Source organism: Erpetoichthys calabaricus, chromosome 1 (genome assembly GCF_900747795.2).
Source record: "Erpetoichthys calabaricus chromosome 1, fErpCal1.3, whole genome shotgun sequence".
Lineage (NCBI taxonomy): Eukaryota > Metazoa > Chordata > Cladistia > Polypteriformes > Polypteridae > Erpetoichthys > Erpetoichthys calabaricus.
The window spans coordinates 70,404,755-70,417,529 of record NC_041394.2 but is presented as its reverse complement, the minus strand read 5'-3'; the positions used below and the strand labels follow the sequence as shown (position 1 = coordinate 70,417,529).

At 35.3% G+C, this 12,775-nt stretch overlaps 1 protein-coding gene across 2 annotated transcripts in view; it reads left to right on the top strand.

Annotated features, from left to right (window-relative positions):
* tap1 (transporter 1, ATP-binding cassette, sub-family B (MDR/TAP)) overlaps positions 1-12,775 on the top strand; it is a 29,332-nt gene that overhangs the window by 7,988 nt on the left and 8,569 nt on the right. For both annotated transcript variants that reach the window (XM_028801435.2, XM_051932973.1), the window contains exons 3-7: positions 8,255-8,369; positions 9,060-9,190; positions 9,422-9,627; positions 9,834-10,031; positions 12,521-12,649. In XM_028801435.2, coding sequence (XP_028657268.1) covers positions 8,255-8,369; positions 9,060-9,190; positions 9,422-9,627; positions 9,834-10,031; positions 12,521-12,649 — 779 coding nt within the window. The remainder of the gene's footprint in view (positions 1-8,254; positions 8,370-9,059; positions 9,191-9,421; positions 9,628-9,833; positions 10,032-12,520; positions 12,650-12,775) is intronic.

Sequence of the window (12,775 nt, the reverse complement as noted above, 5' to 3'; positions counted from 1 at the left end):
AAATAACCATATAAACATATGGTTTCTACTTCGCGGATTTTCTTATTTCGCGGGTGGCTCTGGAACGCAACCCCCGCGATGGAGGAGGGATTACTGTATATACATATACACATCCACATATACATATATATATATATACATATACAAATTTACATATCTACATATATATATACATATAAATATAGACATACATATATACATACATACATTCACATATATATATATATATAATATATATATATATATATATATACTGTATATCTACATATCTACTTATTGGCTCCAGTATTTAGGATATAGCGGGTTGGATAATGGATGGATGGACATTTGTATGCATAGCCCTATTTGCCCGTTTTCATTTTTTTCTTTCTTCAGTAATATTTCAGTAAACCCGGAGCTTGTCAGTTCAAATCCTGGTACTGACACCACTGTGTGACCCTGAGGAAGTCACTTCAGGTGCCTGTGCTGCAAAAAACAAAAGTAATGTAACAAATTGTACCTCAGATGTTGCAAGTTGCTGGAATAAAGGCATAAGTAAAATAGATAAATATGTATTATATACATAGGAAGTATTAATTTATTTTCAGTCAAGTCATCTTCAGCAAACATTTATAAATGAGGGTTTCTCCTTTTTAGATAGTGCAAACTGTTTCTTCTTCATTGAGGTTTTCTCTTGGAGAGCTTTTTCCATTTCATTGAAAATTAAAGCAGCAGCTGCCAAAATATGTAGCTTTCTTATTAATTTTTCAACATTGTGTAAAATAACTTTATAAAGTAACATAAAAGGTTTAAATACTGGTTATCCTTTTACACTAAAATATTACTAAAGAGATACAAAAAAAGTAAAATGCATATGTTCTTTTTCTTTAAGGAGATTTAATATTACTGAAGAAAGAAAAAAAAAACTAAAACAGCCAAATGGGGCTATGGATACGAACTTAAAAGGTTTAAATAAAACAGAAATATACACTTTTATTTTTACTTGCTTAACTTGTGGAGGGTGTATCCTGTAGCAAAGCCCTAACTTTTTTTGTGAAAGCCCGTTTCAGTCAATAAGTCTTAAAAAAAGGTGTAAAGATATTGACAATAAGCTACGCAAACCCACTAAGACATGGAATCGTTTAAATCAAGTATCATTACATCTTCCTTTCTTAAAGAGAAGTAAGGCAGTACTTATAAGCTTACATATTTATATATAGAAATACATACATATATATATATATCTATATCTATATATGTATATCTATATATATCTATATCTCTATATACATCTATATATATATATATATCTATATCTATATATATATATATATATATATATATATATATATATATATATATATATAAATCCCCGCGAAGTACTGCTTTTAAATTTTTATTAAGAAGAAAAGCTTTTTAAATTGAGGGAAAATATCCCAATAGCAATTTGTTAAGGATCTGTTTTTTTGTGAAGCAGCCTTAACACAGCTTTTCCGCTGTTTTATAAACGAACGCCATATAAGGTCTTCCTTTTTCCTTGCTTCGCCAAGGAAGGAGCCTTTTTATTAAATCCAAGGGTTCTTCGCTTTTTTTTTTTTGTTTGTTTATTACAATTGTTATAGTTCTTTTTGTATACGACGTTGTCAGTTCAGCACTCAGGTTGTAATATGACCAAGCTGTGCAAGCTTACTGTTAAGAATGCAACGTATAGTTGTACATGAGAAAAGCAATCTTGCCTCAAATCAATGGCAACTCTTTTGTAGGTCTAAGAACTTAATTTAAAGTTTAGGTTTACATGGTGCTTTCTTTCTGAAGTACCTGCACTCATGAATATGTCTGTATGCATCAGTCGCTCAAATCCCCGCGCTTCGCACCGGCGATGTACTGCTTTTAAATTTTTATTAAGAAGAAAAGAAAACCTTTTTAAATTGAGAGAAAATATACTAATAACAATTTGTTAAGGATCTGTTTTTTTGTGAAGCTGCCTTTACTCGAGTGATCACTTTGAGCTGACTTGCTGGCTAACCATAAGCGTTACCTGGTAGGTAACCACCCATACAATCAGATTGTGAATCAGACTACGAATGCCGTGAATGTAATTACCCCGATCTACATGGTGTCAAATAAACAAACCACACGCCATGGCGCAATTTTAGGGGCTTCGCCTGTAGCGCTGACGTCCGAGGTTCGATTCCCGTAAGGGAGTGAAGTGAGTGGGTGGTTACCTACCAGGTAACGCTTATGGTTGGCCAGCAAGTGAGGTAACATCAGCCACGGTGCCTTCAGTTGTGAGAAGCAGATCATAGAATGGATGAAAATAGTTTACTGTCAAATAATGCAAAGAGTACGCGACACGTCTTTCCCCCTTATTCTTGGCTCATCAGGCGTACACACTCACTGTACTCGCTTACGGTAATCGAACCTCGGACGTCAGCGCTAGAGGGGCTTCGCAGCGGTGAAGTATTGCTTTTAAATTTTAATTAAGAAGAAAAGAAAACCTTTTTAAATTAAGTCTTAAAAAGAGGTGTAAAGATATTGACAATAAGCTACGCAAACCCACCAAGACATGCAACCGTTTAAATCAAGGCGCGAGTCGAAAAAAACACCATCCCATAATATTAATTAACGATTAACACATTTCCATATGTATTGTAAGCATACAATACAACTGATAATATGTTGCGCTTATTTATCTGGTGTACTGACATTTTTGCGCATTTAATGGCTGAAATCTAACGTGGTTTGTGCCCTTCAGAATGAAAAGAGTTTGCATTTACCTTTTTAATAAAAGGCGAGCTTTTAAGCCTGAGAAATCACCCCGTAAATGCACACATTTAATTGCACATGTGTTAACACGTATGCTTACACAGTATTAAAAGACACTCAACAATTACACAGTATTAAAAGACAGTCAACAATTAACGTCATTTACCTTCGTTCCCGCGTTTGACTTGTGCTGTAAATCTCTTCCTCGTTTTCAGTTCACGTGATTACGTAGGAGGCGTAATACGTGATGACGCAATACGTGACTCCGCCTCCTCCATTAGAGTATATGGACAAAAAACAGGTTCCAGTTATGACCATTACGCGTAGAATTTTGAAATGAAACCTGCCTAACTTTTGTAAGTAAGCTGTAAGGAATGAGCCTGCCAAATTTCAGCCTTCTACCTACACGGGAAGTTGGAGAATTAGTGATGAGTGAGTCAGTCAAACAGGTTCCAGTTATGACCATTACGCGTAGAATTTCGAAATGAAACCTGCCTAACTTTTGTAAGTAAGCTGTAAGGAATGAGCCTGCCAAATTTCAGCCTTCTACCTACACGAGAAGTTGGAGAATTAGTGATGAGTGAGTCAGTCAAACAGGTTCCAGTTATGACCATTACGCGTAGAATTTCGAAATGAAACCTGCCTAACTTTTGTAAGTAAGCTGTAAGGAATGAGCCTGCCAAATTTCAGCCTTCTACCTACACGGGAAGTTGGAGAATTAGTGATGAGTCAGTCAGTCAGTCAGTGAGTCAGTGAGGGCTTTGCCTTTTATTAGTATAGATACTGTATATATACATATACTGTGTATATATATATATATATATATATATATATATATATATATATATATATATATATATATATATATATATATATATATATAGTGAACGTGGGGCTAAACGCACCCCTTGAAGGCACGGACGCTCCTCCAAAACCTTAATCTATAATAATAAAAGGCAAAGCCCTCACTGACTCACTGACTCACTCATCACTAATTCTCCAACTTCCCGTGTAGGTGGAAGGCTGAAATTTGGCAGGCTCATTCCTTACAGCTTACTTACAAAAGTTAGGCAGGTTTCATTTCGAAATTCAAAGCGTAATGGTCATAACTGGAACATATTTTTTGTCCATACACTGTAATGGAGGAGGCGGAGTCACGTATCGCGTCATCACGCCTCCTACGTAATCACGTGAACTAAAAACAAGGAAGACATTTACAGCACGAGTCACACGCGGGAACGAAGGTAAATGACGTTAATTTTTGACTGTCTTTTAATACTGTGTAAGCATACATATTAACACATGTGCAATTAAACGTGTGCATTTACGGGGTGATTTCTCAGGCTTAAAACCTCACCTTTTATCAAACGCGGGAAGAAAGGTAACTGACGTTGTTCACTGTCTTTTAATACTGTGTAACCATACATATTAACACATGTCCAATTAAACGTGTGCATTTACGGGGTGATTTCTCAGGCTTAAAAGCTCGCCTTTTACTAAAAAGGTAAATGCAAAACTATTTTCAATCAGTTTATTGAAACGCTCCCGTTAAGGATTGCAATAACATATTCGCGAGATAAAAGAACGAAGTAGGGGGAAATGGAGGAACAGCCGCAAACAGCGAAGAGCAAAAAATTAATTAAACAATTGAGAACGGAGCGAGTTAAGCATACAAGCATGTTCATAAGGGAAACAAAGCACGGTGTAAAACGTAAGTTTAAATTAAGTTTATAGAAACGCTCCCGCTGCGGATTGCAATAACATATTCGCGAGATAAAAGTTTAATGAGAAGACACGAGGTATAAACGACAGTTTGCATCATTTTGTAACAGAGTTAAAATTGCTGTAGCGAGAAACTTTTAACTGCCGGGTCTTAGCTAACATTAAATAAACCCGTGGACATCGCAACATCACACAAGAGAGTGGCTCACGTGAAGTGACTGAACGCAGCAGGAGTGATCACTTGCATTAATCAAACCTGTTCAAAAAACACATTACACAATTGATAAGGTAGGAAAAGAATATGAAACAAGGCACGGTATAAACCGTAACTTTAAGTTTATAGAAACGCTGCCGTTTGCAATACCATATTCGCCCCTGCGAAGCGCGGTGATTTTGCTATATATATTAAACTATTTCAACCATTGTATGATCTGCTTCTCGCAACTGAAAGAGGGCACCGTGGCAGAAGTTAGCCGACTTGCTCACCAACCACAAGCGTTACCTGGTAGGTAACCACCCATACAATCAGATTGTGAATCAGACTACGAATGCCTGCAATGTAATTACCCCGATCTACATGCTGTCAAATGAACGAACCTCACGCCGTGGCACAACGTTAGGGGCTTCGCCTCTACGTCCGAGGATCGATTCCCATAAGGGAGTGCAGTAACTCTGTACTCCTGATGAGCACACAATTACGGCGAAACACGTGTCGCATACTATGCATCTTCAAAGCACGGTGTAAACAGTAAGTTTAAATTGAGTTTATAGAAACGCTCCCGCTGCCCTTTGCAATACCATATTAGATGACTTTGTAACAGAGTTAAAATTGCTGGAGCGATAAATTTTTAACTGCCGGGTCATGTCGCGTGTTCTTGGGTAGGTACACCAAAAAATGTATACATTTATGCATGTAATGGGCAAACAAAAAATGTACTATACCCGAAAGCACTACAGTAGTACTCAATGTATCTTTACTTCTTAAATGTTAATGTTTTACTGTTTAATAATTTATACGATTCTTATGTTATTCAGATTCTTTTATCAAAATACCAGTAACAGCGCACTCCACGATAACGTGGAGTGAATACACTTGACATGACCATTCATAGTATTTATCCTCTTTCTCTGTACGTTTACCATTCGTTTGCTCAGAGGTTGATGCGCTTGCTGCTTAATGAGCAGCTCTTGACCCTAGCGTCCCGCTGCTTCTCTTCTTTCGTCGGCATCTTTTCCCGTTAAAAATGATTTCTTTTAAAACTTACTACGTTTTCTTTAATTTTTCAGTTAAGCTGGCACTTAAGTCTTCAATCTGCCTCAACAATGATTAGCGAAGGTGGTAGACAATGAAAACGTCAGCCGTACGCATCCGCTACGCACGCACTGGTGCGCGCAGCTGTAAGTTGATTCTACAATAAAATAAAATAAAGATAAAAAGAGTAATAACTTGCACCACCGCTATTCAATTACACTTGCCTAACGCCTCTCCTAAGGGGAAATACTGTGGGATCTGGACATCCGTCAAAGCAGCAATCACAAGCCCGATTACAAAGCGGGAAGCTGTGATTTGTCGTCTCCCTCCCATGTAACAATCACAGCCCGTGTTGCAACGCACTATGTATGTATATGTATATATGTGTCTGTATATGTATGTGTGTGTATATATATATATATATATATATGTGTTCATATGTGTGGGAAAGCGAATAGTACACGTGACGTAGTATCTGTGTACCAAATTTCAAGTCAATAGGTGAAACGGTTTGCGAGCTACAGCTCATTTAAAATCCTGGACAGACAAACTAATAGCCACGGTACTGTTTTATAGAAGAACATTTTAATGTTTAATAATTTATATTTATATGCAATGTGCTTCTTATATATTACTTTATATTCTCAAATGATAATGATGTTAATGTTGTTTATATTGATTTCTATGTTATTGTAAGTGCTCTTTATTTGTGGAAAAATAAATTTGGCAATTTAACTTATTTTATACATACATTTTATTTTTTTCTCTTGCACTCACTGAGCGAATCCACTGGCTAATCAGCTATATATATATATATATATATATGTATGTGTATATATATATATGTGTATATATATATATATATATATATATATATATATATATATATATATATATATATATATATATATATATATATATATATATATACATATAGATAGATAGATATATGTGTATGTATGTAGATATACAAATATGTATATATATGTATATATGTTTATATATATGTAGATATACAAATATGTATATGTATACATATGTATATATGTGTATATATATATGTAGATATACAAATATGTATATGTATATATATGTATATGTGTCTGCATGTGTGTGTGTGTATATATATATATATATATATATATATATATATATATATATATATATATATATATATATATATATATATATGTATGTATGTGTATATATATGTTGATATATGTATATATATGTGGATGTGTATATGTATATATTTATGTATATACAGTATGTTTATGTATATATATGTTTACATAACCTCTTTAACACACTACTTCTCCGCTGCGAAGCGCGGGTATTTTGCTAGTCGCTGATACAATAGGAATAAATACTCTTTGCTCCCTTACCTGCTGGACTGGTGCTGCTGCTCTGTTGCGTGATATGCTTCTCGTGCGGCACTTCACATACTTAAAAGCCTGAAGAGCACCTGTCCTTCTGTGGGATTGCTTAGACTCTCTCTCCTCCTCCAGACATCCTCTGCTGCTGTTGGGGGTCCCGCTCCTGACGCGCACCCCTATGAAGAGGAAGATATTTTTGCACTCTATTTATTGAGAGATGGAATTGTCACCTCTGTTTTCGCAAGGAGCTCGTTTTGACTCTTGAAAGAATATTTTCATTTGAAGCGTTTGAATAAAGTTTCTGATATATACTCAACAGAAAAATGAAGGTGATCAAGCAGTATGAGGGAGGAAAGAAAGCAAATGCGATAGCGTGTGACGTTAAGTTATCCCATTGTAACTGGTGTTCACCACACATGCTGCACTGCTGCGCTCTGGCTTTGAATCCAGTTAGCCTCTGAAGCTTCTGCATTGTGACTCACAATGTGCTGCTTTGTGCAAACCACCATAAAGGGGCAATGAAACCACTCTGAACTCATTTATCTGTCAATGTTTATTATTACTAGGCTGAAATGTTTAAACAGAAAATATATGAGTGCTCATACTGTGCCGGTACAATTCCTCCTCTTACATTTAACACAATGAACACAGGGAAAGGCCCATTCTGATGACGTGACATAACACAGACAAAGAAATGATTTTTGAAGCTGTTAAAGGTTTGGCCCAGAGAAAACCCATAAAAAAAAAAACTAAGAATTGTTTCAATCTGAACATGGATATCTACATGGTAGTGTTGCCTAGAATTTGAGTTTTGTCCTTCACTTGTCTTGCCATTATAGGCTCAGATTTTATGCAAAACTCTTAACGGAAAAAACATGTTCAGAAAAATGATGAATGGAAGGTGACAACAGAACACAAAAGTAAAAAAAAAAAACTATAGGTACCATAGATTGGTATATAAATAACACAATTACCAATATGTTCAATTATACATCCAATTTTAAGATTCACATTTTTAAAATTTTGCAGCATTTATTTTTTGTCATCCAAGCAGTGATGATAATGGTGCAACATTTATGTAGGAATAACAATTATGCATCACTTAGTTTGCATTGATTCAATAATATATTTTGTTGTGTTCTGTCTCTGCTTTCTCAAGGTGAAATGGCAATTCCATACTACACAGGTCGTATGACAGACTGGATCATGAGTGAGGAAAATCCTGATGCATTTTTCAGTGCCATTACAGCTATGACGCTTATCACTGTTATGAGGTGATGTCATACCATTTTCATATTGAAATAGTTGATATCTACACTTTGCATAGTATTGTGCAGTTTCATAAAGATCAATTATTTATAAAGGCAAAAGTAACAGGGCAGAGGAAGATACTTTTTATTTCTGCTTAAATATAACTGACAAATAATTGAAAAAGCTCAAGTTCAGTATACCCATGGAAAAGGTGATTTAAAGGAGATAGAATGTAAAAGTAGGAGCATCAAGTGGGGTTAAGATCTTAACCTTATTGTTTGGGACAACATTCTTATTTTAAGATTATGTTTTTCTTGATTCATAGAGATAAAAAATATATGCAGAGTAGATTGCAATAAAATTATGCTTTCCTTTTTGAATATCTGAGAGGGGTATAAATTGCAGCATACAGTACACTATATGAAATTTCACTGGCATGATTTATGAAATATTACAAAAAATATTTAGGTACTCAAAGAAATAATATGTTTTAAATTACTTTCCTTGCAGTGGTTGTAGAGCATCCAATCACTAATTGAACAGTGTTCTCCATTAGTCTACTATATTCATTTACTGTACTGTTTTTGTTAATCATCTGAATAATTTGATGATTTGTGCTATTATTTTGTTTCAAAGGTATTAGTAAGAATTGTTTTATAACATTTCCAGAACTGTAAAAATGAAAATATTTTTTGCTTATCTTTTCATTTTAGTGCTGTGTCAGAATTTGTGTGTGATCTTATCTACAATGTAACCATGAGTAAGATCCACATGCGGATCCAGAGTCTGGTCTTCCGGTCTGTCCTGCGTCAGGAAATTGCCTTCTTTGATACAGCTTCCACTGGTAGGTTTGGGATCAAAGATGCAGGTTTTTATGATTCATCAACCTATGATTCCATAAGGCCACTGCAATATGCAATTTGTAATTTAGTTTATTTTTTCTTAGGTAATTTTGTAGAAAGAGAAAAAATATAACTTCATTACTTATGTACAGTATGTGTTAATAAGATCGCAGACTTTTTTTATGACACTTGATGTCTGAAATTACAGACTTTTATAATTCTTTCAATAACAGGTGATATAACATCTAGGATTACAACTGACACCAACACAATGAGTGAGTCTCTAAGTGAGAAGCTAAGCCTACTAATGTGGTACTTCATGCGGGTTGTGTGCTTGTCGGGTTTTATGCTCAGTCTGTCATGGAAACTCTCACTGTTCACTGCAATCGGTCTACCCATCATCTGGATCATTCCTGAGTACTCAGGGAAATTTTACCAGGTAACACATGATAAAAATCATAACAGATTTAAAATTACAGATGACATTTCTGATCATGTTTTTGAATCACATATGAAATCCTAGGTAAATGAAAGTTTAACTTTAATATTTGAACATCACTGAGTCCTAATTGTTTCCTTTTGCATCTTCGATTATTGGTGTCATAAATGATGTTGAACTGTGAATAAAATTTATCTTCTCAACAGAAACTATCTGTGAAAGTGCAGACGTCACTGGCAGAAGCTAATAAAGTAGCGACAGAAGTGTTCTCATGCATAAAGACTGTGCGCAGCTTTGCCAATGAGGATGGTGAAGCAAAACGATATAGTGACATGCTGGAAGAGACATACAAGTTGAACAAGATTGAAGCAGTAGCCTATGCTGTTTCCACATGGACAAACAGTGTAAGAGTTATTTTTTATCTAAAGACTGTTAGTAGTTGCCAGTAAAAAAGCAAAAACTAAATTTCAGTTATGCAGTGCACAAAAAAATGATTAGACAAACTGTATATTTCCCAATCCCTATTAGCTTCCAGTCTCTGCAGTCTTGTCATTTTACAAATAGCTGCCTTCATAAATATATTCAGCTGTACTGTACTCATGGTACAGATGGCTTCTCATAACTCACAAAGTAGATCTGTTCCTCATCCTGATTTGCAAACTCTTTTGCCTTTTGCCCTAAGTCTTTGTAATCCATCTGCTTTTTCTAAACCAATGATTGCTTGATTTACAAATAAAATTACCAAGGGTACAACTTCAGTAATGAAAGATAATTTATTCTGCATTTGTACTATAGTGGGGATCTCCTTAAAACTAGTTACATTGTGCATGCATTTACTGTATATCCATCTACTATATAATAAAATACTAAGGTTGTCCTGTTCCCCTAAGCAATCTGATTGGGCAGTTTGGCTTTGGTGACATGATAAACAGCAAGTGTGAGACACAAGAGAAGGAGTAAAGGCGTATGAGGCCTACTGAGATAGTCGCCTTTAAAGACAACAAGTATAAAATCAGGCAGAAGTTGAGAATGGTGCCACAGGAATAATGTCTCAAAACTAGGCATTATGGGAATGCACTCGAGAGAAGGAGTGATGGTTAAGAGACATTTACACATGCAAGTACAGAGGAAAGGTGCTGAAGGTACACATCGGGCAAGAGATAGCAAATATTTTTTTTTTAATAATTCTATTACCTGTCTTCAAAAGGTACCATGGCTAGTACTATAATATTTCCATCATGTGACAGTTTAAAACTTGTCATGTTAGCATTAGCTACTTAATATTTTCAATTAAGAAATGATTTCTGCTACAGTACAAAGGTAGAAATAGTAAACTTTCTTTTTTTATTGAACTCATACACTTGTTAATTTATTATATTGGGCTTCTTCAGTGAAATACAGTCAATTTTATTTATTTATTTAAGCTCAGCATCCATATCTGCCTTTACATGCACATGTTGCCCTGTGCCAAGACTCTCCAATTCACACATTTCACAAATCTGAGACAGAGAGAAGTAGAGAAAGACAAAGAGATTCAGAATGCCTTATTATTATTTGTGGGCTGCTTTGTGACTGTGTTTGTGCTTTGGAAAACTCTTACAGGGAAGATTTTCCCAAAATAAACTCTTTTATGAGAAACTTGTGGCCACCCAGGAGCGTGCCATCTCTTTATCATTGTGCTCAAAGATCTGCAGCATTCTGGTCTCATTTTGGCCATACCTTGAAATGGTAGAGTAAAACCAATTTTCACGTCCCTGCAGCCGAAGCCACAATTAGCAAGCATGCCGGGACCATATAAGGGAAGGAGGTGCAGGCTGAATGCGTGTGCAGCAAACCTTAAACCCTGCGAAATGATAATAAAAACAAAATATTTTTTAGGCTTTACAAGGTGTTTCTGTCTTTTTGATGGAAGAAAAAAGTGTGAAGGTATTGCCCAGATGCTATTATCTATCTATCTGTCTATCAGATGCAGCTGGAACATCTTTTTGAAGAACAGACACAGTTGCCTCACCTTTTTTGTTTTGGATCCTACACACTTTACAATACACATCTGTGAAAGTTCTGAGCATGGGTACTACAACTCTGGCTTCTCAAAGCATCATGGGACTCTAGGGAAAAAAATATTCATCTAAGCCCGACGCATAGTGAATTATATGAGTAGAAATAAAATAAAATAAATGTAAATCTAAATTCTAAAGACCAATCTGCAATTGCTATAACAACCAAAAATTGTGTGAATATAAACTTGTTAAAAGATATTTATTAGACTTTAAGGCTACGTCTTTTCTAGTGAAATGAAATAGGAGTGAAAGAGAATAATTTGAATGGAAACAATAAAAGAACAGCATATTAGGCTCATATATTGAACAGGGTTATTTTTTCATTTTCTGGTCAACTGCATGTGGCTTTGGGATGCTCTGTGCCAGGATACTATGTAGCCAGCTGGGCAGAGAACACATTTTGAGAGGGAGGTTGTGGCAAGGATGCACAGGCAATGCTTGGTCAGAAGAGTCAACCTCAGAGAGGATGATTTTGGGGTCTTCCACTATGGTCAACCATATAGCATCAGTTGAAGGGCCTACATGATAGAAACGTATGATTGGGTTTAAAATGAAAAATGCTTAATTTTATTATGCATTAGTGTAAATGAATTTATCACTCCTGTAGAGTACATTAACACAACTGGGCAATAAAAATCGTATTTAACTTAGAAGTAAAATGTAATGTGTGTACAGTAATCATAATTTTCTGCCTCATACAAGTTCTTATGTTTGATGTGAAACAAAATTCGACACTTATCCACTGGAAACAACAGCAAAACAACCATGATGATGTTTTGACAATTTTTGCATTCTGTTTTTGAAATGATTAAATCACATCTGTTCTTTTCCAGCTATCCAGCTTGGCACTTAAAGTATGCATCTTATACTATGGAGCTAAGCTTGTGACATCAGATGATGTCAGCAGTGGAGACTTGGTTGCATTTATACTGTATGAACTCCAGTTCACTTCTGCTATTGAGGTAACTTTCTAATTAAGAGACATGTTTTTTTCATGCTCAAATTTTGAAATGAATCTCGAAAATATTGTCATTCTGGCTTGTGGAGACTATGTTATGTATTTTGAAGTCATTTGTACCTCATTAATA